This window comes from Heteronotia binoei, chromosome 4, assembly GCF_032191835.1.
Source record: "Heteronotia binoei isolate CCM8104 ecotype False Entrance Well chromosome 4, APGP_CSIRO_Hbin_v1, whole genome shotgun sequence".
NCBI lineage: Eukaryota > Metazoa > Chordata > Lepidosauria > Squamata > Gekkonidae > Heteronotia > Heteronotia binoei.
The window spans coordinates 129,198,855-129,226,538 of record NC_083226.1 but is presented as its reverse complement, the minus strand read 5'-3'; the positions used below and the strand labels follow the sequence as shown (position 1 = coordinate 129,226,538).

Sequence of the window (27,684 nt, the reverse complement as noted above, 5' to 3'; positions counted from 1 at the left end):
CTCAGAATAACAAAGTTGGAGTTCAGTAGCACTTTTAAAGCAACAAAGTTTTATTCACAATGTAAGCTTTCATGTGCCAAAAGCACACACCATCAAACAACCAAAATAAATAATTCCAAAGACAAAACCATCACAACCCTTCCTGACAGCCATCAGAAACCTTTCACATCTTTAGTGTAAACATGGGAATCTATTCAATCAGCCCCAGAAAACTGACCAAACAATTACTAACAACCATTGCATTCCAAGAGGGAAGACCTCCCCCCCTCAGAATAGTATAAATGTCAGAGGTGAGTGTACACTCTGAAGGTCTCCGACGCTAATCATGAGCCTCCTTGATGTGACACACTGGCTCTTCATTCCCTTCTACAAGGACGTTTGCACATCTGAAATGGTAGTATCTCCCATAACAATACCAAAAAATCTTTGTTTTTCACACCTTAATTTTCCTAGTTCTTGAATGTGTGTGTGTTCCGATTGTTTTGTGTGATTGTAAACCAACATATTTTTCCAAGTAAAACATATAAAATCCTTTCAAATCTGGAGTCTTCTTGCTGTGCCCAACCTCCATAAATAAAGTTGTATGACCCCCGCCCCCCCGGTGCCCTTCTGGTCCTGAACTCATAGCTAATATCTCCAACACTGAGATGTAACAATTTCAGGAAACACTCTTTCCCCTTAATTTGTTTAGACTTGATTCCCTGCACTATATGAATGATTTTCACAGGCCCCTGAATTCACAAATGTTTGCCAAATGCATTAAGCCAGTCATTTATTCTCAAACCACTAAGAATCCTGTTGCAATCCACAATAAGGTACTCAAATACAATCACTAAATTATTTGGGAGGTAATTGGAGAGGGCTGTATTTTTAATTAGCTTCTTGTTTAATGGGTACCATAAATTATTTGTACTTGGGTTTTTAAAATTGATTTCTAAAATATATATCCCACCATTCCTTTGAGGATCTCAGGTCAGCACTGTAGTATTTTACCCTAACATCAACCCTGTGTCTAGGGTCTCAATTATATGTTACCCAACCCTTGTGTCCTACCGTATCTTTTGTAATGTGCGACTGTTCCTAACACTGCATCTAGCCTGAGAAACTGAGTAATAACTGATCAAACCTACTTATTTTTTGTCAACTGAATGTTAGCCAGTTGATGGTGCCATCATTTTAACTACACTCTAATTCTCTCTCAGCTTGACTTCGCGAACGAAGATTTAAGAAGGGTGCAGTAGTCCACGTCTGCTGCAGGCTCGCTGGTGGCTGACAAGACCAATGCGGGACAGGCAGATCCGGCCACAGTGGCTGCAGGGAAAAGTCTGATTTGGGGTTGGTGCTGTAGCAGTGCGATTCTTCCTCAATCTCCTTTTGTCCTCAAGACCAGCTATGCGTGCGTTCTCAAAGGAAGAGACAGCCTGGTGGATGGTGTGCCTCCATGCTTTGCGATCTGAGGCTAGGTCAGACCACTGGTGATGTTGATGCGACAGGTGCCAGGGATTTCTTCAAGGAGTCCTTGTACCTCTTCTTTGGTGCCCCTCTATTTCGATGGCCGGTGGAAAGTTCGCCATACAGAGCAATCTTGGGAAGGCGGTGGTTTTCCATCCTAGAAATATGCCCTGCCCAGCGCAGCTGCGTCTTCAACAGCAGTGCTTCAATGCTTGTAACCTCCGCCCTCTTGAGGACTTCAGTGTTGGTCACAAAGTCACTCCAGTGGATGTTGAGGATGGTGCGAAGGCAGCGCTGATGAAAGCGCTCAAGGAGTCGCAGGTGAGGACGGTATAAAACCCACGATTCGGAGCTGTAGATGAGGGTTGTCATCACAACCGCTTTGTAAACATTGATCTTTGTGCCTTTTTTCAGATGCTTGTTGCTCCACACTCTTTTGTGCAGTCTGCCAAATGCATGATTTGCCTTTGCCAGCCTGTTGTCAATCTCCTTGTCAATCTTGGCATCTGAGGAGATGATGCACCCCAGGTAGCTGAACTGCTGGACTGTCTTCAGAACTGATTCACCCACAGTGATGCAAGGAGGGTGATAATCTTCCTGGGGTGCAGGCTGGTGGAGAACTTCTGTCTTCTTCAGACTAACTTCTAGGCCGAATAGCTTGGCAGCCTCTGCAAAGCAGGACGTCATATGCTGCAGAGCTGATACCGAGTGGGAGACGAGTGCAGCATCATCAGCAAATAGTAGCTCTCGGATGAGTTTTTCCATTGTCTTGGAGTGAGCCTTTAGTCGCCTCAGGTTGAACAGGCTGCCATCAGTGCGATAGCGGATGTAGACACCATCGTCATCATCTAGTTCTACTGCGGCTCTTTGAAGCATCATGCTAAAGAAGATCGTAAAGAGAGTTGGCGCGAGAACGCAGCCTTGCTTTACACCTGTGCCTATTGGGAAGGGCTCCGAGAGGTCATTGCAGTGTCTGACTTGGCTTTGCTGGTCTTCATGTAGCTGGATGATCATGCTGAGGAACCTTGGGGGACATCCTAAATGTTCCAAGATTTGCCACAGGCCTTTCCTGCTAATGGTATCGAAAGCTTTGGTAAGGTCGATAAAAGTCACATATAGACCCTTTTTCTGTTCCCTGCATTTCTCTTGGAGCTGCCTGAGAACAAATACCATGTCGGTGGTGCTCCTGTTAGCTCTGAAGCCACACTGGGTCTCTGGGAGGAGTTCTTCTGCAATGGTGGGCACCAGTCTGTTCAGGAGTATTCTAGCAAGGATTTTGCCTGCGATGGAGAGCAGGGTTATCCCCCCGTAGTTGGAGCAGTCTGACTTTTCTCCTTTGTTCTTGTGTAGAGTAATGATGATTGCATTGCGAAAGTCCTGTGGTAGTTTGCCTTGTTCCCAGCAGGTGACAAGTACTTTGTGAAGTGTGTTATGTAGTACTATGCCCCCATGCTTCCAGATCTCTTGTGGGATTCCATCAACTCCCGCTGCCTTGCCACTTTTCAGTTGCTTGATGGCTTTAACAGTCTCTTCTAGGGTGAGGATCTCATCCAACTCTGTTTTCACTGGTTGAAGTGGGGTGAGGTGGATTGCTGAATCTTGAACTACGCAGTTGGCACTGAAGAGAGCCTGAAAATACTCCGACCACCGGTTCAGTATGGATGCCTTGTCTGTGAGGAGCACTTGGCCGTCTGCACTATGCAAGGGACTCTGAGCCTGATATGATGGGCCATATACTGCCTTCAGGGCTTCGTAGAACCCTCTTAAATCACCAGTGTCTGCACACAGATGGGTTCTCTCTGCAAGCTTGGTCCACCACTCGTTCTGAAACACTCTAATTACCATTGGTTTAAATGGTAACTGGAAACATTGTGGGGTACTTGTTGCTATAGAGCTTAATCATTCTGACCCTGCTTTACCTGCCAGAAGTTTTACTTTTCGCACTGAAAACCTCATATTTTTGTTTTTAAAATGGCATTTTAAAAATAGCTATATGTGATCTCTGTATATCTCTGAATCTTAACACTGGCTGTTAAAAAGGTGCAAAACTGCCTGTTAGAGCTGTTTGTTTTATTATTGTTTGTGATTGGTCTTGGCAAACAATTGCCTTAACAATGAGAGGAGAAAATAGTGAGGATAGCCTTCATGCTCTTTTAAGTCTCTTTATGAAAGTTACTGACACAATAATGTGACTCCTCTCTTCTTTCCACTAATCTACAGGGCCCAAAAAGAGAAACAAGTTGACAGAAAACACATGTATTGTGTAGTGTGTAATGAGGCACTAGATAAGCCTAATGGCCAAACTTGAAAAGACAGCAGGAGATACATAGTCAGATCTCTTTTTCCCTCAGAAGGACAAAGTATCCCCATGGAGGTTCTATGAATCAGGCTTTCCACCTACCCCTTATGTTTCCAGTCATGGGAAGGAGTTAAATTCATCCATTCCTTCCCTTTACGAGCCCAGAGAAATGATGAACGTAATTATCATCAACGATAGCTAAGCAGGGTCAGGGTCAGATGTCTAACATTACCTCCAAATACCTGTTGTTATATGCCAAACAGTAAGGCTGATGTGTTCTTGTTCCTTTGGAGGAGTCTCAAATGTGTATGTATGGGCACTATTGGAAACAGGATACTGGACTAGATGGGCATTTGACTGATCTTACCAGGACTCTTCTTATTACAAGAGAAAAGATCCTGCCAAGTTCATGGCTACTCTTTTGTATTATTTGAATATACAAGCAATCCTGTCAAAGTTAAACAATTTTAGTCCTCCTGATTTCAGTAGAAGAATTGTCTATGTGCTAAAATGGAAACCTTTGTGAATTAATACAACTTCTATCTGTACAGCTGTCTCTTCATCATTTCCCACCATTTGGGACAAGGTCCAGATGAATGCATTTTAAAGACTTGAATTCTTAATACACAGTTAGCTATTATTTTTATTGCACAGTTTTGCTAACTGGAAGCCTGTTGGCTGGATCTAGGTATTGGTGCAATTTTATCTAGAAATCAGAGCTCTGTTGGGATAATAACTCCTTCTCCAAGAATGTAGAAATAGGTAGGTGGTATGCTAGTGCATGAATGACGGTTCCATCCTAAGCAGAGTTACACTCTTCTATGCCCATTGACCAATGGGTTTAGAAGGATGTAATTCTGCTTAGGATGACATTGCAATTCTACTGAATGGATGGTTCCTACACTAATTAAAATCTGCAAATGTCAATAAACATGGATGAATGTGAAATTTATTACTCCAATTCACATACATCAGAAAAGCAATCAAATGCCTTGGCATCTACTTCTGCCTTTGAAGCAGCCTTTTACATTTATTACAAACTCTAAAAAAATACTGGGCATTTAGTTCAACAATTCAACTATTTTATTCCCCAGGCAATTATTACAGAGAGAGATTATCTGTTCTATGGAAGCTGCAAAGGTTTTAAATGTCAAGACAATCTGGCAAATAAATATCAGAACTACTTCAAGAAGAACATTCTAACTTCTTCCTTTCAAAACAATAACATCTGGTCATATCTTAAAGCAAAAAGAAATGGTGGTGATAAACATTTTCTAAAAATTCAAATATCTACAATTATTGATGTCATTCTGGAGTATAAATTAACTTTTTGGTAAGCAGAATAGCTGCAATTTAGGCATCACATGAAATACCCTGCAGTAATTGCCTTGAAAAGAAAACATACCAATAGCATTTGATTGCCAATTTATTTTTATTTTCATATAGTAACTTTTCAACAATACATTTTAAGCTTTGGAGCTAATTTCATAAGTTATAGAGGCTCACAAAGAACATTTCTGAACATTTAGACAAACACAGTTCTTGTTAAAATGTTACACTATGAAAATAGCACTTAATTAGTAATCAATTGGTATTTTTATGGGTTTTTTTTAAAGTTGTCATGGCAACTTTTTTGTGACTTTCATTCATTTTGCTGTGAATCTAAGGACATATTTATATACTATATTTCAAGCCACAGAATGGAACAGAATCTTGGCCACTCACAGCCTCATGTTACTATAGAGTAACTACATGTTCTATAACTTCAATGTTTTATGAATGCATGATGGATAACTCTGAATCAGCTTTTTTTTTTTTTTTGCAAAAAGCAAGTATTTGCCTGAGAAAGAATTTGATATGCTGCAAATGTCTAGAGTCATGTAGCTGATTATAGCACACAAACTGGGATTGCTTCTGTCCACTCTCCACTGCTGCTTTCTCCTTAAATGCATGCAAGTACTCTGTTGCCAAGGATTATGAACCCAAAAACAATTTTACTAAAATAAAAGAAGTCTAAGAAACTTGTCAAATGGTTGGTTGCTGGGCAACCACACAAAGGGCTTCCTTTCCTCTTATAATCTAGAAATGTGCACAGAAAAACAGCACTCATAGATATATTGTTAATACCAAGGATAAACTAAAAACCCTGACTAGACCTCTTTGTTTCTTCCCTTAATAAATAAATAGTTTATTCACTACCTAAACCAGCATTTAAAGCAGCAAAATCATACAAAATTAAAACTAATGGTCCATAAAATCATACATAAAAGGCATAAAATACTGTTATAAAACTATAAATATAACAAAACATGGCAGTTACAGCCAACGAATTGGCAAAGGTGTTTAGCCATTTCCTGACTGAATTATTAGCGTTTTTCTTATTCTTGTGACAAGCCAGCCAAATTTTGCTAATTTGTATGTAACCTCAGGGTTCCTATCGCTAAGAAGATTCTTAAGGAGTTGCAATTTTTGGCTACTGGTAAAAGGTATGGCCACGGAAAATGGAAGTATTTCTCGATCATTATAAGCCTCACAGTCAAATATGACATGGACTAGAGATTCGATACCATAATTGCAGGAGGGACATAATTGTTCTTGGAACTGCACTTTTTTTACATCTTCAGTGTCTTAAAGTTTGTATTCGTATTTTATGTATATTCTAGGTGATATCATATTTTAGTATTGTATAATAATTATTGTACCTTTATGTCACCTTTTATTGGTTATTAATTGGACTTTTATGAATTGTTTGCTGGTCTATGACCATTATAAATATATTCAATTCAATCATCATCATAGATGGATTAGGCAGACCCAATAACATGGTCATGTCTGGGGCCTTTGCAATGCCCTTGAAATATTTATATATAGGACAAACCCTGAAAACTTGAAGAAAACAGGGATGTGCAATTTTTGTTTTTTTTTTTGTTTTTTTTATTCAGGTCTCTTGGATGAAAAAATTTTTTTGGGGAATTCCAAAAAATCTTGGATCCCAATAACAAAAGTCTTCAGATCTGGGATTTTTGGGAAATTCCATTTTTTTTCCAGCTCCAATAGATCCAAGATGGGGAAAATGGGGGAAAATAAAACCCCAACAACAATCCAGGAGAAGCAAAGCTGCAAAACACAGCTGAGTGGCAGCTCCCACTCTTAGCCATTTCCGTGGTTTAAATAGACTGCAGAAGAAGTAAGGGGGGAAAGCAGTTTATAGGGAGGTAGCAGTCTTCCAGCCTCTCAGCCTGGATTAAAGGGAATGCAAAAGAAGCAGGGGGGAAACAGGTGATAAGTGAGGAGCAGCCTTCCAGTTGTTTGCCTGATCTTCCCAGTTTGCCAAAATGCTGGGATTGGGTGGGTGGGTGGGGGGGAATTGTTTTTCACAAAAAATGCTGGATACATTTAGGATGCAGAAATGTACCCCAAAATACCAATAAGGTATTTTCAGGCATATTTTCAGCTCAGGAAGATCTGAATGCACACCCCAACAGGAATTCAGTTCTAATACTAATGACAGGGGGAGGGACGGTGGCTCAGTGGTAGAGCATCTGCTTGGGAAGCAGAAGGTCCCAAAAAAGGGTCCAGGCAAATAGGTGTGAAAAACCTCAGCTTGAGACCCTAGAGAGTCGCTGCCAGTCTGAGAAGACAATACTGACTTTGATGGACCAAAGGTCTGATTCAGTATAAGGCAGCTTCATATGTTCATATGTTCACAGACTCAACTCAGAAAAGTGATGAAATTTTGTGGTTGTGAAACTCTTGATGTTTTGTTGAATTACATTGTGCCATGCCATTGTTACATTAGGTAGAGAAAGAATGAACACCTTCAGTATCTAGGGTAATCCCTACCAGTAATATTTCATAGGATTATAACTGTATTCCCAAAAGATGACCTAGCAGATTCAAGTACTTAATAGAAATCCTCAATGAACACAATGAACAGGTGTAATTTCATTTACAGAGGGTTTATATGAAACTAGCTATATTCCTTTATTTCTAGACTTGAATATTGAATTTTATAACACCCAGGGGAAATGGAGCAAAAAATTTCCATGGAGTTATTCTCATTGCACTGCAAGATGACATATGCCTAGCCACCTTGCCAAGCTAACACAGAACATTTTAAAACATCTTATTTGCTGGCACCTTTTATTAAAAGCACTTTTTTTGTAATTGGAAAGGAAGGACAAAATGATGGAAATAGCATGGAATCAATATAATAAATGCAATTAGAACAGTTGAGGCGTGTTTGTCTGTCTGTGACAGACAAAAAGAAAAAAAGGAAGGGGCTAGAATATGAGCTATGGTGAGAAAAACAGTGGCTGGCCTGAGCATATGACTGGTAAAAGGCTTCAACTAATACAGCTCATCCTCTGCAACATGAAGTGGTACAACCCAGGAGAAACTTTATAATTTACATCTAGGGTTGCCAGGGGCCTGGACATCTCTTGCTTTTACAACTGATCTTCAGCTGACAGAGATCAGCTCCCCTGGAGAAAAGGACCGCTTTGACGGTGGACTCTATGGCATTGTATCATGCTGACCCTATCTTCCCTTGTAATTCTATGCTCCCCAAACCCAGCCCTCTCCCGGATCCACCCCCAAAGCCTCCAAGTATTTTCCAACATAGACCTGGCAACAGGGCTTTTTTTTGTAGAAAAAGCCCAGCTGGAACTCATTTGCATATTAGGCCACATACCCCTACATCACCATTGTTATCTTAATAATCGTCCATGAACAATTGAACTATGATGACTAGACACTAGCATCTGTAATATTTTATGGCACATTTAAGACCAATAAAGTTTTATTCAGAATGTAAGCTTTTGTGTGCATGCACACTTCTTCAGATGAGGAATGACGTACAGTGAGTAGAGCTATATATCAATGGTAGGCAATGGTTCTAAACTGGACTCCAACTTCATTCTATTGCTTCAAATCAATATGGCTGCCCACCTGAATGTATATTTTATGGTTTTATTATTTCATTGTTATACCTATAGGCATATTCACTTGAGCATTTTTGAGCCTCTTGCGGGGGCTCAAATGTTTAAAATAAATACATGTGGCAGGGTTTAACTAAACATGGATCATAATTCTTTCACTTTCAGCCCAATCCTTTGCATCCTTTGTGAGAGGACAGAGTTTGAGGGTGAGTGGTGCTTGTAGCCTTCTGAGAAGCGGCGTTTTTGTCTGGGTCTGTTTGGATCTTTGTTGAATATGTTGCTCACTGAGCAAGGTCTGTTTGCCTGGGGCTGATTTCAGGCCCCACTCTCTGCTGTTGTTGCTGGGAAGTAGGAACTGTGGGCCTCTGAACTGTAAGTCTCCTCCTAGGCAGAGACATGAGCCTTTGGCTGGAATCAAAGGGATCAGGCCTGGGGACCCTGCATCACTTTAGTTACTTTTAAACCACAAACCAGGTATGAAGGTAGAAAACCAGTGGGGGGGGGGCAGGAGCTATTCAGTGTTTTGCAGAGAGTGCCACATGTACCCACTGGGTGGAAATTGTGGTTGTGTGCTCACTGCATGGACCTCATGTCTCCCAGGGAATGAGTTTGTTCTCATGAGGTTGGGATTGCCAACCTGGAGAAGCTGAGGCAGACAGAGATTTGGGGAGAGACCCTCAGGGACTTCCCAAAAAAGTTCCACTCCTATGCTGACAGCCCTTCTGCTGTTGCAAAGAGTGGAAGTCTTGAGGTAAGAGGGCGTCAGTCTGAGAAGGAGGGATGTGGTCCCTTAGAAGGGACTCCTTCTTTGGGCTATGGACCAGTGTACTGAGGATATCCTTGGGGGCTGGGGGAGGTGGGCTTTGAATCACTACTAGATTCAATCATTGGGAATATAGAGAGTGGGGTCTGTGAGAGGAGTTTGACCACATGGTGAATTGCCTGCCAGGTGCAAAGGTTATAGAAGAAGTTCTGCCAGTTCCATGCATAGGGCTAGCTAGACAGGTACAGGTCAATGCTTGAATGAGAAAATGGTACCCAAGAGGAAGGGTTTTGATTTATTAGGCACTGGGAACTTTCTGGGACAAGTTGAGCCTGTATAAAAGAGACACACCACTTTCCCACTAGCCTTACCTCACACTCACTCTCCTCTTCTCAGCGGGGCTTCTGTCAGATTTCACATAAATTGCCCCGAGGCTGCAACTCGCTCTGCCTCTTTTGCGCAGCAAACAAGATCCTCTAAAAACCAGTTTCTGTTTGCCATGCGGAAAAGGTGAAGCCAGTTGCAGCCCCAGGGCAGATAGTGTGAAATCCGATGAAAGCCCCACAGAGAAGAGGAGTGTGAGAGCGGCATAAGGTTGGTGAGAAATCGGTCATAGACTTCACTTGAACCAAAAGGGAACCAGGTTGCTGGCAATTAACATCATAAAGGTGTCAGAGAAAATTTTTAATAACCCCCTGGGGGCTAGGAGCAGACAGGAGCTGGGGAATCACTAGTTTGGGACAAATCAGTCCAAAGGGATGACTGCATAAACACTCAGGATAATATTAATAGGAGCATAATAAAAGTTGGAATTGAGGGCATGATGGCAACTGTTGACCATGTGTGGCAACTGAGGGAAGCTAGGGTTACTGGAGAGGGAAACACATTATAGGTTTCCATATGTCAGTACAAGAAGTCTCTGAATCAAGATGGGGGAGCCATTTTGGTGTAGTGGACTCTTATCTGGGAGAATCAGGTTTGATTCCCCACTCCTCCACATGCACCAGCTGATGTGATCTTGGGTCAGCCACAAGTTCTCTCAAAGCTTTTCTGCTCAAGAGCAGTACCAGAAGAGCTCTCTCAGTCCCACATACCTCATAGGGTGTCTGTTGTGGGGAGGAGGGGGAAGATTGTAAGCCACTCTGAGACTCCTTCAGGTACTGAAAGGTGGAGTATAAATCCAATCTCCTCCTCCTCATCTCTCTACTGCTTCTCTCTACTGGAATGATTTAGAACTGTACTCTAGACCCATGTGTTACTTGCTTATGTTTATGCACTGCCTGTTTATGGATTCCATATTATTTGCTGTAGCCATACATAACTTTCTGGTGGTTTTATATCCAGGTGGGGAAATTTCTGGAAATTTAGTGGCAGAGCCTTTGGAGCATGTAGGACTGCCAATCCTCAGTTGGGGGCAGGGGATCCCCTGGTTTGGAGGTCCTTCCCCCACTTCAGGGTTATCAGAAAGCACTCCACTGGGCATTCCATTATACCCTATGGAGGCCAGTCCCACAGGTATAATGAAGAAACAATCTGGACTCTGGGGGCTGCTTTTTGAGGTAGAGGCACCAAATTTTCAGCATTGTATCTGGTGCCTCTCCTCACCCCCTCTCTCCATTTTCAAAAAGATTGGTCCATGGAGTGCAATTCTATGCACCTCAAAATATGGTGCCCCATCCTCCATTATTTCCAGTGGTGGGATGCTGTCCCTTTAATGTGATGGCCAAAACTCCCTTTGGAGTTCAATCATACATGCCACAACATTGCTCCTGACTTTGCCTCCAAAGTCTGCTGGCTCCATCCCCCAAAGTCCCTAGATATTTCTTGAGACAGACTTGGCAACCCTAGAAGCATGGGATTTGGAAAGGAGAGGAATCTCAGCCGGATATAATCCTATATGGTCTACCCTTCAGAGTAGCTATTTTATCCAGGGCAACTGATCTCTGTGGTTTGGTGGTCAGTTGTAACCCTGGGAGATCTTCAGACTCCATCTGGAGGTTGGAAGCCCTATATCCATGCTTTCTCCCATGCATTCATGGATTAGGTATCTGATTCAGTAGTATTGCGTGCAATAGTAGCAAAAATGCCTTCCAATAAACTGTTTAATTTAAAAAAAAGTGGCACTCCGGAGCCTGTGTCTTCCTGGTACAGTTACTTACCTACCATGACAATAAGCTGTAGGAACAGAAGCAGTTCCATAACTAGGAGCCGCAGGGGAGGGAGCTGTGGGGGGCCATTGGGGAGGGGGGCCACAGGGGTGAGAGCAGGAACCTGGAGAGGCCATGGGCCACCCTTCTCCCTCCCTCCTCCTGCATGATTTGAGTTGCATATGCATTTTGATTTCTCTTCTCTTCCCTTTCCTGGAGCTCAGCCTCTGGTGATCAACTTCTGAGAATTCAAAAAAAGGCCAATCTCTCTCTCTCTCATTCTCTCTGTGCACTCCCCCCATTTCCTTGCTCTCCTGCACCCTTCCCCCACCAATGGGTCTGGAAGAGCCTGACAGGAATTGTTTTCCAAGGGAGGGGGAATTAAAGCCCTCTGAAGTGTACTTGTGAGGGGAAAGGGGGGGACTGGGTGCCTCAGTGGCACACAAGTCTTGGCAAAGCAGTGGACTGATTGATGCTGATGAGAGAGGGAAGGTGGCAACTCCATCTTAGTCCTGCTGCCCCTCCTGCATGATTTAAAGGACCTACCAATCAGCTGGTTGGCATGCCCTTTAAATGGCAAGGGACAGGCAGCAGCAGCTCCTGGTTGTCCATCCTGCATGATTTAAATCACATAGGAAGAGAAAGGAGAAGGATGGTCCTGGAATGGAAAGTGAGGGCCCCCCAAAACTGTCAAGTGATTGGACCTCATAAGCCACTGGTTAGCTATGGACCTAAACAGAGGTTTCCAGCTTAGGGGGGATGAATTAACAGGTGACAATGTGTAGAACAGGAACAGAAAGGTTCTTACCTGCTGGTGTTGGCTCTTCTTCATCCAGTTCTGTTAACAGAAGAAAAGAAAAAATATTATAAATACACAAGAAATACACTAGATAACATTTGGAGTTATTTATTTCTTAGTATTTAAGATTTCACTCATTTAAATATTTAGTTATTCAGAAAAGACATTGTGCAAGGGTTGGAACAAAAGATTTGGTTCCTCTAATGGGAGATCTTTCCACTAGGGCAATTAATTTTTCTACAGAAGAAGAGGTATTTCTCACCAGTGAAAAACTTCTTGTCCTGGAGAAAAACTCCACTATTGGGGATAGAACATTTGGACTCAACCCATAGATTTTAGCAATTCTTTTAATTATTACTAGTTTATTACTGTCCAGCAAGTTTCTATTCTTACTGTTCCTAATGTTATTTTTCTATATTTTAGTATATTATTATTGTCAATGTTGGTTAGATGTATTAAGAATTGCTTTACTACACACTTCAGTGGAGCTTGTTCAGGAGTTGAATTGCTGGGAGAATAGAACATAAAAGACTGAATTTACTATTTCTACTTCTCCCTTTTAAAGATAATTTAATTATATCTAAATAGAATCATACTGCCTTTAGATTAAATTATTTAATGGAGAAAGCACCACTAACAAAATAAGGAGAACCCTGGAAGGACTGGAAAAGAAACTGGCTTTACAAAGGTTGTTGGTAGCACTGACTTCCCTTGGTTACCAGTTACTCCATTTTTAGATGGACATTTCATATACTAGTTTCCTACAGTAGCTTTCTCTCCCCACATACAGATATTTATATGGAAGAAAACACATGGGTATTGTCATATTTCAAAATGCCCAAGGAAGATGAAAGATGAAGTTGAAGCGCTAAAGGCATGACTATCAAACATCTGGAATGATAAATTAATAATGGATTAACAGAAGAGTTGGGGTGTATATGATATTTATAAGATAGAGTTCTGATTGTTCTCAGTTTACTTAACTATGGTATGTATACATTTATAATTCTTATATATGCATATTTGTACAACAAATAAGAATCTGCAAGGAGTTGCAGGAGGCACCTCACTTCCATCCCCCACTGTTTCCTCTATCTCTTTTCTGAATGCCCCCATAGACTTTCTCTTTTCTGAATGCTCCCATAGACTTTCCCTCTTCTTCTCTCCTAGGCTTGTTAACCTCCAGGTGGAGCCACAATATCTGGAATCACAACAGACCTCACAACTATAGAGATCAGTTCCCCCTTAGGGTTCCTAGCTCAAGGCTGGGAAATTCCTGGAGATTTGAAGGCAGAGCCTTGGGAGGGCAAGGTTTGTGGAAGGACGTTACCTCAGCCATTTTCTCCAGATAAATTGATCTCTGTCGGCTGGAGAACAGTTGTAATTCCAAGTGATTGCCAGACACATCTGCAGGTTGGCAGCCTTAATTCTCCTGCTTTGGAAATAGAAATGGCTGCTTTGAAGGCTGAAGTTTATAACATTATACCCTTCTGAGGTCTCACCCATCTATGGTGCTCTATATTCTTGGTGCTTGGCAGGGGGCACCAGTGGGAGGGCTTCTAGTGTCCTGGCCCCACTTGTGGACCTCCTGATGGCACCTGGGGTTTTGAACCACTGTGTGACAGAATGTTGGATGGATGGGCCATTGGCCTGATCCAACATGACTTCTTTTAGTCATGACTTCTTAGTCATCCAACATGACTTCTTTTAGCCTGATCCAACATGACTTCTAACTTGGCCCTAGGGTTGCCTCATCTATCCAACAGGGAAATTTGAGGGAATTCTGGGGGTGGGTGGGTACCTCACATGATAATGAGTCATACAAGTTGGAAGGTATCAAGTTCCCCAAAGGTTTCTACTAGGCCTAAGATTGCCAATTCCAGATGGGACCCGGAGATTTCCAGGCATTGCAACTGAACTTCAGATATCTGTCCCCATGGAGAAAATGGCTGCTTTGGAGACTGGACTCTATGGCATTATATTCAGCTGAGGCCTCTCCCCTCCCCAAACCCTATCTTCTTCAAACTCCTCCACAAAATCTCCAGGAATTTCCTAACCTGGAGCTGGCAACCTCTATAATGGCTGGCCTTAATGAATCTCCTTCAAAAGCCAAAATAGCTCTGGAAATGACCCTGCACTCTCGTCTTTCTTTTTTGCTCACAGAAACCCAACCTGGAATGCTGTGGTTGCCTAGCAACAGCCAAAGAGGGAATTTGTTCCATAACACTATAGGCATCCCTTTTATCAATTTCAGATTTTTTTTTAAGCCAGCCAATGTATTTTTAAAAAACAGTTCACATTTTTCTACAAACCTGGAGCCCTATTCAGGTTTGTGGAAAGACCTGTATTGAATGTTCACAGATCCAGTCACCAGATTTAAGTATCCAAAGATCTGGCTGACTTTGCCATTACACACACAGATGTTTTGCGTTTTCAGTATGCTTACTAGTTCAGTTACAAGTTGGTTTTCCAGGGGCAATGTATAGGATTTTTTTTCCCCAGTGAGTTTATTTCATGTTGAGGGGCCAACCTTCAGGGGTTAAGGGTTATAGATAGGGTTCCCAACTTTTGAGTTGGTTAATTCCTGGAGATTTTGTGGGGGGGGGGGGTTAGACTCTGTGGAGGGCAGGGTTTGGGGAAGGAAGGGAACTCAGATGGGTGAAATGCAAAAATTCCACCCTCCAAGTAGCCTGGAGGTAGTTGAAATTCTGGGAAATTTCCATGTCCAAGCTGGAGATTGGCAACCCTAATTACAGGGTAAATTCCAAACAAGCATTCTGCTACTGCATCCACTTAGTTAAACATTTTAGTTAATCTCTGAAGAACTAATATGCTAATCTGCTTCTTCATACTGTCTACCCAACTTTTACATCATTCTCAGGGGATTTAAACATAGCTATGCTAACAGCTGACACTTTCCCATAAAAATATAAATTGTGTTTTCAGTATGTATATAATTCTTGAACAGATCAAGTCAGTGTTCTATATCTTATTTTATTAACAGTTGTACTGGTCACTGGGGTTATTTCTAATGCCATTCCAGGGAAGTGTTTTTCCCTAATGGTGACAGAAAAAAAGCATCACAGTAGATGAAATTTTGTCTGGCTCCTTGCCAGATTGCCTCTCACGCCTTAGATTAAGCTAGTTTGAAAGAAGTTGGGAAAATAATATAGTAAATGCATTTGTTGTTCAGGTAAACTGTTAACGCCAGATCTTGTATGTTGATGTGGAAATGTACTTCAAACTTACAAGTTCTGTTCCATTGTTCATATAACAATAGAACAGAACAATTCTTAATCTTCAAAATAAAGATCAGACATGCTACTGAATTCGTTGGTTGCACCACTTTGAATCAGAAATCCCTGTCTCAATTTTCCCCTTCGCACAAACAAACCTTCAGGTCTTTACTTTCATGACATTTTCTGTTTCCTTGTGTCAAATCTTATCCTGAAATTTACATAATCTAAACATTATGTTTGCAACATTGTGACTTCTGTTGTAGAAGATAAGCACATGCCCCCACAATCATGCCTTAAAGATTTCCAGTTTTGAAGAAGATTCATAATACAGTAGTTTGAGGATTCTTATGATTGACAACTGTAAAAATGGGAACTAGCAAGGGCTACATTGGGCTTTTTTACCCCAACACCTCTTCAGGTGTGTGTGTGTGAACAGCCCCAAAGCACAGCTACTGGATTTTTCTTGCAGAGAGGGTTTCCCCTTATCTCATCAAAATCATCACAGTGATTTTAAGGTATACTGCTGTACAAGAATATGATCATGGATAATTAGGAAGGAAAGGCACTGTGGTGTAGTAAATTCAGATCCCCACTGGATGATCCTGGGTTACAAATATGATAATCTTGGGCTAGAATTAAGTTGTTTATAGCTGTGTTAGTCCAAAAGTAAAACCCCAAAACCACACAATACCTTCTATTGCATCAGTTCAATGGCATCTAACTGGTGTTCTTGATTTGGGGCTGGTCATGCTTTCACATTCTAACCATTCTTACAAGCCTGTGGCAAGAATTACAAAGGTCATCTTGAATCAAAAGCCAGGCTGCTTTAAATGAAGAGGAAAAGTGGGATATAAATGTTTAAATAAATAAAGGAGGGGAGATAATTATATGACACCCTTAGCTCCTTTAAGAAGGCTAGACAAAAATGGAATTACATCCCCTCCCCCCTGGCAATATATATGTAGATTTTGAAATCAATGGATGTTCATTAGGGGTGGGGGGTGGGGGGTGGGCTCCCTCTGGGAATCCTACCCCCCCAGGGAAAGTGCATGCGCAATACATAGCCTCTCCTCTCCCGGTGTAGTGAACGCCGCGTGGTCACTGTCTGGCTATGCCTGGCAGATGGTCACTGCAATGGCCTCTCCTGCATTACTGCATCCGTAGCAACACCTTCTCGCTGGTCCCCCCCCGTTTTCACAGAGTTTGCTACGTCATGGTGCGACCGAATTGTCCGGCGGTATAACCGGATGGGCAGGCTGGGCCCACCAACCTCGTCAGCCTAAGAGAAGGAAAACTCTAACATCAAACCCGGGCAGATAGAGCTCGTTAATGCAACACCTACCACCTGGAGGACTCACTGCCGGCGTCCCGGCTTACTGGGCCATGGCAGATGACCCCCAGGTGAAAGGGTGGAGCCAGTACCGCGCACACTGCGCTTCACCTAAAAAATTCATCTGCGCAGGCCTGAAGGGCATATCCACACACACAACCCACAACGCATCAAGTCCTGCAGCGATAGGCAAGGGGCGAAACGGCAGGTGGAAGGTGCCACTGGAAGCCGCAGTCCCGATCCTGCATGTAGGCGGTTCAGGATATTGGTCGCCTGATGCTAACCCGGAGACGAAAGCATCTTTCGGCAGCACCCTGAACGACCAAGCAGCCTTATCTAGGGACAGCACTGCTTGCTCCACACGGAGAGGGGCCTAGAAAAGGTGGCCTAAACAAAGCTCGTCTCCCCCACCCCAGTTGGCTAGCCGCGGTCAACGGGCATCCTTACTTGCGGTCGAAAAATAACAACAAAGAAAAGGCATGCACCTGCCTCACAAAGTGTGCAAAGACTAAAGCTTGCGTGTTGGAACATCAGAACCATGCTTGACACAGTAGGCAGTGGTCGCCCTGAACGACGCTCTGCTCTAGTTGCCCACGAACTTCTCAGGTTGAATATCGACATAGCAGCTCTCAGTGAGGTCCGTTTCCCTGAGGAAGGTAGTCTTCAAGAACACGGTGCTGGCTATACCCTCTACTGGTCGGGTAAGTCAAAGGCTGAGAGCCGCCTTTCTGGCGTTGGCTTCATGGTCAGGAACTCCATTGCCTATGTTTACAAAGCGGTTGTGATGACAACCCTCATCTATGGCTCCGAATCGTGGGTTTTATACCGTCATCACCTGCGACTCCTTGAGCGCTTTCATCAGCGCTGCCTTAGCAACATCCTCAACATCCACTGGAGTGACTTTGTGACCAACACTGAAGTCCTCAAGCGGGCAGAGGTTACCAGCATCGAGGCACTGCTGTTGAAGACGCAGCTGCGCTGGGCAGGGCATATTTCTAGGATGGAAAACCACCGCCTTCCCAAGATTGCCCTGTATGGCGAACTCTCCACCGGCCATCGAAATAGAGGGGCACCAAAGAAGAGGTACAAGGACTCCTTGAAGAAATCCCTTAGCACCTGTCACATCAACCATCACCAGTGGTCTGACCTAGCCTCAGATCGCAAAGCATGGAGGCACACCATCCACCAGGCTGTCTCTTCCTTTGAGAACGCACGCATAGCTGGTCTTGAGGACAAAAGGAGATTGAGGAAGAATCGCACTGCTACAGGACCAACCCTAAATCAGACTTTTCCCTGCAGCCGCTGTGGCCGGACCTGCCTGTCCCACATTGGTCTTGTCAGCCACCAGCGAGCCTGCAGCAAACGTGGACTATTGCACCCTTCTTAAATCTTCGTTCGCGAAGCCAAGCTGAGAGAGAGAGAGAGAGAGAGAGAGAGAGAGGGATGTTCATTCTGTATCTTACATCTCTCACCCCCCTCTCAATTCTACCATTATGTTCTCTCTCTAGATAACTGGTGATGAGAGGAAGACTGGACAAAAGTGTCCTCAAATGTGGGTCTGTGACAAAGAGCTTTTAAAGGAAGGATTAAGAGTAAGAAGTAGTAGATAAAATAAAGTACTATATTCTCTTCCTACTTGCTTTTGCTCCCATAAAGTGAGGCAGATTTCTTAGCCTGCCTTCTCCTGTAACTGCTTGCCTTATTTCTGATCTCAGAATCAAGGTAGATGAAAAAACTTCAATGAAAGGCTTGTGGGGTGGGGCAGTGACAAGCAAAGGATACTCCTTCTGGCTCATGGGTCACCTTGTCATATCTGGATCTACCCAGAGGTATATTGTGGGTTTTTTAATAAGAAGAAAACATTGTTTATAGCCTGGATTTCAAGAATTAAAAAGGATTAGCCCAAATAAGGGTAATGGAAGCAAATATATGTTGACTTTTCCATGGTTCCACCAAGAAATAAAATAAACTGAGAAAACAAACCTATGAAACTTTCAGGTTGTCTGAAGGATTCTTCACTGGACTCCAGAAGTTTTGTGCCTCACTAACAGTGGCTTTGTTCTTTGCCACCCAGTGCCTTTAGTCACTACACAGGCAGCTGTTTATTTTGTCTTCTAATTTTCCTTTCCTGATGGGAAAGGAACTCAGCTTTTATTTGGCAAATGGAAAAAGCTGTACAGATTTTCAGCAGGGCAACAATCACTACAACTGTCAGGGAGTCTGCTGGTTGCCTTTTATCGTAGTTCCATTGAGAGCATTTTATCTTATTGCCTCTGCGCGTGGTTTGGGAGCTGCACGGAAGCAGAGAGAAGGGTGCTCCAAAGAGTGATGAGAAGAGCACAAAAGATTTGTGGATGTTCTCTCCCCTCATTGGTGGATCTGTATAATATGGCATGTAAAAGGAAGATACAAATGATCCTAAGGGACCATACACATCTGGGCCATTTGCTTTTTGAGATCTTACCGTCAGGTAGACGATATAGAGTGTTGAAGGCTAGGACAAACAGATTTAAGGACAGTTTCTATCCAAGTGCTGTGGTTAGGTTAAATGCAGGGTTATGAAGGATTATCTGTTTTAGATGTATTTAATGGTTTAAATGGTTTTAATGTTTATTTAATGGTTTTAATGGTTTTATGAATGCTTATCCATTTTAGATGTATTTAAATGGTTTTAATGGTTTTATGAATGTTTAATGGTTTTATGAATGTTTATTTAATGGTTTAAATGGTTTTAATGGTTTTATGAATGTTTAATGGTTTTATGAATGTTTATTTAATGGTTTAAATGGTTTTAATGGTTTTATGAATGTTTATCCGTTTTAGATGTATTTAAATGGTTTTAATGGTTTAAATGGTTTAATGGTTTTAGATGTATTTAAATGGTTTATGAATATGTGTGTTTGATGTGTTGGTATGTTTGTGGAAGAGCACCTCATTTCGTTGCTCTCTTTTTGTTGAGAACAATGACAATAAATTCATCTATCTATCTATCTATCTATCTATCTATCTATCTATCTATCTATCTATCTATCTATCTATCTATCAAGTTGGATACTACATAGAATTCCAAGAAATAATAGAACACAACAGAGTTAAATGCACAACTAGCACTCAAAGGAACTTCCTGCATTTCACGAAAGTATGAAAGATGTTTAGCTTAGCACGGTCTGTTAAACAATGGGCATCTGAAGATAACCACAATTAAATTGTTTATGGTCATACAGTGAATCCATAGTTACAAAGTCATGTGAAGCCAGAGCACTTAGAGTTGAATCCATTCTTCTTCTAATAATTAGGTAGTATGACTTAATAGATAGTTTCTGGAGTTTTCTTCTAAAAAAATTGACACCAAGATTTTTACCCCCAATATCAACCATGAATTAGGATCCCATAAAAGGAATATATCACTTTTTATTAGACCAACTACCCAATGCAATGCATTTTTGCTCAGAAGAGATTTCTGCTGTATTCAGTGGGGCATACTGCCAGGTAAGCAATGTGGATAAGATTGCAACAAATTAAAAAATAGATATTTTAAAACTGTATTCCCTTTATTTATTGATCATTATTTAATCCAGTTGTACCCTGCCCTTCTCCCCAATGGAGTCCCAAAGCAGCTTGCATCATTCTTCTCTCTCCTTCACAACAGCCTTATGAGGTAAATGAGGCTGAGAGAGTCTGACTGGCCCAAGGTCACTGTGTGAGCTTCCATGACACAAGTAGAGATTTGAACCTGGGTCTCTCAGATTGTAGTCTCACTCTTAACCACTACAATACACTAGCTTTCAAGCAGAAAGAGAGCCAGTTTGGTGAAGTGGTTTAGTGTGTAGACTTTTATCTGGGAGAACAGGGTTTGATTCCCCACTCCTCCACTTGCACCTGCTGGAATTGCCTTGGGTTAGCCATAGCTCTGGCAGAGGTTGTCCTTGAAAGGGCAGCTGCTGTGAGAGCCCTCTCAGCTCCACCCACCTCACAGGGTGTATGTTGTAGGGGAGGAAGATATAGGAGATTGTAAGCCGCTCTGAGTCTCTGATTCAGGGAGAAGGGCGGGGTATAAATCTGCAATTCTTCTTCTTCAGAAAATATGTGCATGCAGAAACTTTCAGTTTTTGTGGGCATATAAGCGAACACACTCAACACAGGTTTATATTATGATGCATGTATGTGTGTATATGATAAAATGCAACTAACAACAAATCGCAATTAGGGCTGCAACCTCCCACCCCCTCCTGTTGGGGCTGGAGATCTCCTTGTCTGCCATTCCCATTGCCTGTCACTGGGGTAACTGGTGATGGGAGGGAGGAAAGTCAGCTGTGATGTCATGTCACTTCTGCTTAAAAAAGAGAGTCATATAGGGTAGTCCTGTGAATCCCTTTATTGTTTTACTATGGAGCTTCTGGCAGTAAACTATGGCACCCTTGTTATTTCTACCAGAATTAATGTGACACCACAGCTGGCATTGCTCCCCTCATATCCACGTTCACAGCTGGCAACCATAATCACAATAGATCATAAAACAATATAAAAAATGGATTGTAAATCAGAAATAGCCAATAAAAATAATAGAGGCACAGGGGAAAAAACTAGCAGCAAATGTCCAAAGGTCCTCTGGAAACAGAATAATCAAGTTCATCAAGGAAGAGGCAAGGCAACCCTTCAGACAGGGAATTCCGTAGACTTGTAGATTTTAAAAGCATTACTCCCTGCTCGATTTCATATTCCTCTAGGTCAAAAAGTCATTAGCATTTTGGTACATACATTGGAAAGATAAGTCAAAAAGTGGATTGTCCTGTAAAAAAACATCAGGATGAACAGCCACTATAGACACTAATAAAGAGTAAAATTCAAAAGGATTTTTAAGGCTCCAGAGAATTGTGGGCTAGCACAAGAAAGCTCCTAAGCCTGTGAGCGGGAACAAAATCTGCAGCCCTTGAGTTTGTAGGTCAAGCACAGGAAAGCTCCTGCATTTAAATAGGAACCAGCTATGAGGAGTCATCTAACTCAGAATTGTTTACATTGACCAGCAGCAGCTCTTCTGAGCTTTTTCTCATTGCATGCTAACTCTGAGATCCATTAAATGGAGAAGTTGAGGATTGAATCCTGGGACTTTCTACAAGGAAAATGTGTGTTCTTACACTAGGCAACATTTCCAAGCATAATTTCCACTTAAAGATGAGATCTGGAATTATGTCTCTTGTGTAAACTGCCCTCCCTAGCTAGGGTTGCCAGCTTCAGGTCTGGAAATACCTGGGAGGTTGGGGTTTAGGGAGGGTAGGGACCTTGGTAGGATATAATGCCATAAAGTCCATTTTTCAAAGCAGCCATTTGTTCCAGGGGAAATGGAACAAATGTTTTAAATAAGTAAATAGATACTTGCATAAAATAAGGAATCTACAAAATCAGCTGTATTTCCAAGGAGATTTCCAGCTCCCTGCTGGAGGTTGGCAGCCCTCCCTCCCTCCCTCCCTCCCTCTCTCTCTCCCTCTCTCTCTCTCTCTCTCTCTCACACACACACACACACACACACACACTATCAAGACTGATGCCCTCCTATCTCAAAAGTAAGTTGGGTTTTGCTGGGTTTTATTTCAGTTCAGAAGGGAAGGAAGGTTAGAGATGAAGTTAAACCCCTTTACAAGTCAGGCCTACATTTATAAAGGTCTGGGTGCAAACTGTTAGGACATTTTTGGAGTATAGAGACTTTTCTAGGACTCCCTTTCCCACCAGATTCGGTAAGGGTGTGGGGAATGACTGGCAAGAACCCCATATATTGAGAGAGAGAGAGAGAGAGAGAGAGAGAGAGAGAGAGAGAGAGAGAGAGAGAGAGATCTGTTCCAAAGTTAAAACCATTTATTAAAATTAAAACCATATTGCAGTTATTGTTAATTATGTAACATTCTAGTATGAAACATACAGAATTTATTATAATAAGCAAATACCCAATTAAAGTGCACTATTATTTCTTAAAGAATGCATCCTGATTGCTGTGCCCAAAGCCCTATAAGGTGTTTGTCCACTAAAATTCTGCCACACAAACCATAACAAGGCAGGGCTTTCCAGGCTGGGAAGATAATACTTTGAACTCCTCCAATTGTGAAATATTACATGTCAATAATTATGGTAATACTATTGAAATGACTCTTATTGAACTAGCATGCCCTTTTGTTTAAATGTGTTCAGGTTGCTTCCATATATGATACACAAAATATCTTTAAGCTTCTGGTTGTTCCATAAATTTAGGGCCCAAATTCGTAATAGTTTTTATTTAAATCAGTTGCACAGTCTTGCAGTTACAGCTTCTAATGAACAGATTGAAACAAAACCTGTCAATACATCATGTATGAAATTGCTCTCTCTTAACTTGGAGACATGATGAGCACTATTTTAATCAGGGGAGTGGGGACAGTGAAGTCACTTTCATAATGGTTCACAGAAATGTAGTATTGACTGAATTACATTGCCAGCACTTAACTGCTTTATCAGGAAGAAGTGGCAAGCATCACATAAACAGATACAGAAAACATGTAATGAAGCAAAAGGAAAGTGTACATAACTCATTCAGAAAATCCTATCCTTCTGACACATTAATGGTTAGACCTGATTTTCTGAAAAGGCCTGTCAACAACTATCACAACATCAACATCAAGTATGCAAACAAGCAAAATGTTGGATTTAATCTTCTTCCTAAGAAGAAATAGTTTACACCAGTGATAATTTCAAACTTCTCAATCCTGCTTAGGGTTGTCAGGAATACTGGAACCAGCAGAAGTGGACATGAGCTGGGGGCATGTATGTATATGGTGTTTTGATGCTGTATTGAAAAAGAACTGCAGATTTATACCCCGCCCTTCTCTCTGAATCAGAGACTCAGAGCAGCTTACAATTTCCTATATCTTCTCCCCCCACAACAAACACCCTGTAAGGTGGGTGGGGCTGAGAGGGCTCTCACAGCAGCTGCCCTTACAACCTCTGCTAGAGCTATGGCTAACCCAAGGCCATTCCAGCAGGTGCAAGTGGAGGAATGGGGAATCAAACCCAGTTCTCCCAGATAAGAATCCACACACTTAACCACTACACCCAACTGGCTCTCCTTCTGGTGATGTTATCCTGAGTTCGATCTCAGTGGAAGCTGGTTCAGGTAGCCGGCTCCAGGTTGACTCAGCCTTCCATCCTTTCGAGGTCAGTAAAATGAGTACCCAGCTTGCTGGGGGAAAAGTGTAGATGACTGGGGAAGGCAATGGCAAACCACCCCCTAAAAAGTCTGCTGTGAAAATGTTGTGAATTTCATAATGTCACAATGATGTCGTGTCTAAGGGTGTGCTGGAAGTGATGTCATGATATTGGAACTCACCCCTGCTGCTCTACAAAGTGCTGCCAACAGAATGTAAGAACATAAGAGAAGCTGTGTTAGATCAGGCCAATGGCCCATCCAGTCCAACACTCTGTGTCACATGGTTGCCAAAACCCAAGTGCCATCAGGAGGTCCATCAGTGTGGCCAGAACTCTAGAAGCCATCCCACTGTTGCCCCCGAAGCACCCAAAATACAGAACATCATTGCCCTAGATATCGTGTTCCATCTATACTTTATGGCTAATAACTATTGATGGACCTCTGCACCATATGTTAATCCAATCCCCTCTTGAAAGCTGTCTAGGCTTTCAGCCACCACCATTCCTCGTGGCAGTGAATTCCATGTGGTAAAGATGCATTACCAGTAGGAGCCCTCCTGCCATAGTGGGGTACTGGTAGCCCTGGCCTGCTCATTTGAATACTTTCAGTTTTGCCTTCCATCATACAAATGCTGGTGGTGGAAAGTGCCATCAAGTCACAGCTGCCTTATGAAGACCCCATAAGGTTTTCAAGGCAAGATACATTCAGAGGTAGTTTGCCATTTCATACCTTTATGTCACAACCCTGGTATTTCTTGGAGGTCTCCCATCCAAATACTAGCCAGGGCTGAGCCTGCTTAACTTCCAAGATCTGGTGAGATCAGGCTAGCCTGGACTATCCAAGTCAGGCCTCATACAAATAGAATTACTTTACTTTTGAGCTGCTGTCTGTGTCTTTCTACTAAAATTTATCTGCTAAATGTGCACATTTGATAATATTTCTATACATCAATAAGTAATCATGATACATTAAATGTATAAATGACACACACCGTTGGTATAAATTCCAACTACATTATATATTAAAAACATACTGACTGTATATAGAATATGAACAGCTCTATAACAGCAACAGTAAAAATTGAAATCATTGGCAAAATATGAATGAATATTTTAAAAGAAAGTAAAATGGGGAACATTTGCTCATTCTTGTTTTATACATAAACAATTTTTCTCAATCTAAGTTCAACACTTGGCTAGAGATAAAACTGCCCCCCTCGCAACTACAGAAGTTATTAAAATGCATAGCTGGGGGGCATTTTAAAAAGCATCCTCTTTTTTCAATATGCTTAACATAGAATGGCTGTTTAAATTGGGATCTGTTCTGGGCTTGAAATGAAAATCAATGAGATGATTGATTCTTAGCATATTACAGTGGTAATGGACACAGAAAGGTTGCACATGTTGATTTTACTAGATCTGTCAGCTGAGCTCAATATAATATCGACTATGAAGCTTTGTCAACTTGCCTGCAGCGCCTGCTTGACTGTGCATCCTGCTGCTAATTTTTGTAACCTATTTTCTGAATTTCTGTAAAGCTACTAGAATGCATCTGTGCTTCAGCTATGATGGCAGTATTGAGCTACAAATTATTGCTTGTTTCAAACAACAGATTGCTTTATTGTTGGACTGAGAAGTTCATTGGGTTGGTTGATGACAGCCTTGAACACAACCACAGTAAGAGAGAGAAACTAGAAATACTCTTCAGAAGTGACCCTGCATGATATGTAAGAACCAATTAAATCTTGGGATCTCTCTCTTGGCTTGACTTCGCGAACGAAGATTTAAAAAGGGTGCAGTAGTCCACGTCTGCTGCAGGCTCGCAGGTGGCTGACAAGACCAATGCGGGACAGGCAGATCCGGCCACAGTGGCTGCAGGGAAAAGTCTGATTTGGGGTTGGTGCTGTAGCAGTGCGATTCTTCCTCAATCTCCTTTTGTCCTCAAGACCAGCTATGCGTGTGTTCTCAAAGGAAGAGACAGCCTGGTGGATGGTGTGCCTCCATGCTTTGCGATCTGAGGCTAGGTCAGACCACTGGTGATGTTGATGCGACAGGTGCCAGGGATTTCTTCAAGGAGTCCTTGTACCTCTTCTTTGGTGCCCCTCTATTTCGATGGCCGGTGGAGAGTTCGCCATACAGAGCAATCTTGGGAAGGCGGTGGTTTTCCATCCTAGAAATATGCCCTGCCCAGCGCAGCTGCGTCTTCAACAGCAGCGCCTTGATGCTTGTAACCTCCGCCCTCTTGAGGACTTCAGTGTTGGTCACAAAGTCACTCCAGTGGATGTTGAGGATGGTGCGAAGGCAGCGCTGATGAAAGCGCTCAAGGAGTCGCAGGTGATGACGGTATAAAACCCACGATTCGGAGCCGTAGATGAGGGTTGTCATCACAACCGCTTTGTAAACATTGATCTTTGTGCCTTTTTTCAGATGCTTGTTGCTCCACACTCTTTTGTGCAGTCGGCCAAATGCACGGTTTGCCTTTGCCAGCCTGTTGTCAATCTCCTTGTCGATCTTGGCATCTGAGGAGATGATGCACCCCAGGTAGCTGAGCTGCTGGACTGTCTTCAGAATTGATTCACCCACAGTGATGCAGGGAGGGTGATAATCTTCCTGGGGTGCAGGCTGGTGGAGAACTTTTGTCTTCTTCAGACTAACTTCTAGGCCGAATAGCTTGGCAGCCTCTGCAAAGCAGGACGTCATATGCTGCAGAGCTGATACCGAGTGGGAGACGAGTGCAGCATCATCAGCAAACAGTAGCTCTCGGATAAGTTTTTCCATTGTCTTGGAGTGAGCCTTTAGTTGCCTCAGATTGAACAGGCTGCCATCAGTGCGATAGTGGATGTAGACACCATCGTCATCATCTAGATCTACTGCGGCTCTTTGAAGCATCATGCTAAAGAAGATCGTAAAGAGAGTTGGCGCGAGAACGCAGCCATGCTTTACACCTGTGCCTATTGGGAAGGGCTCCGAGAGGTCATTGCAGTGTCTGACTTGGCTTCGCTGGTCTTCATGTAGCTGGATGATCATGCTGAGGAACCTTGGGGGACATCCTAAACGTTCCAAGATTTGCCACAGGCCTTTCCTGCTAACGGTATCGAAAGCTTTGGTAAGCTCGACAAAAGTCACATATAGACCCTTGTTCTGTTCCCTGCATTTCTCTTGGAGCTGCCTGAGAACAAATAGATAGATAAATTTATTGTCATTGTTCTCAAGAAAATGAGAGCAACGAAATGAGGTGCTCCTCCACAAACATACCAACACATCAACACCCACAAAAGGACATATACATAGACCATTTAAATGCATCTAAAAATACATAACCATTCATAACCCTGCATTTAGCTTAACACCATCATCAAATACCATGTCGGTGGTGCTCCTGTTAGCTCTGAAGCCACACTGGCTCTCTGGGAGGAGTTCTTCTGCAATGGTGGGCACCAGTCTGTTCAGGAGTATTCTGGCAAGGATTTTGCCTGCGATGGAGAGCAGGGTTATCCCCCGGTAGTTGGAGCAGTCTGACTTTTCCCCTTTGTGCTTGTGTAGAG

General features: G+C 42.4%; 1 protein-coding gene across 1 annotated transcript in view; it reads right to left on the bottom strand.

The window, feature by feature from the left end:
* Positions 1-27,684, bottom strand: part of EDIL3 (EGF like repeats and discoidin domains 3) — a 439,981-nt gene that overhangs the window by 240,490 nt on the left and 171,807 nt on the right. Inside the window, exon 3 of the mRNA XM_060235733.1 lies at positions 12,410-12,439. Within this exon, the coding sequence (XP_060091716.1) occupies positions 12,410-12,439 (30 nt within the window). The remainder of the gene's footprint in view (positions 1-12,409; positions 12,440-27,684) is intronic.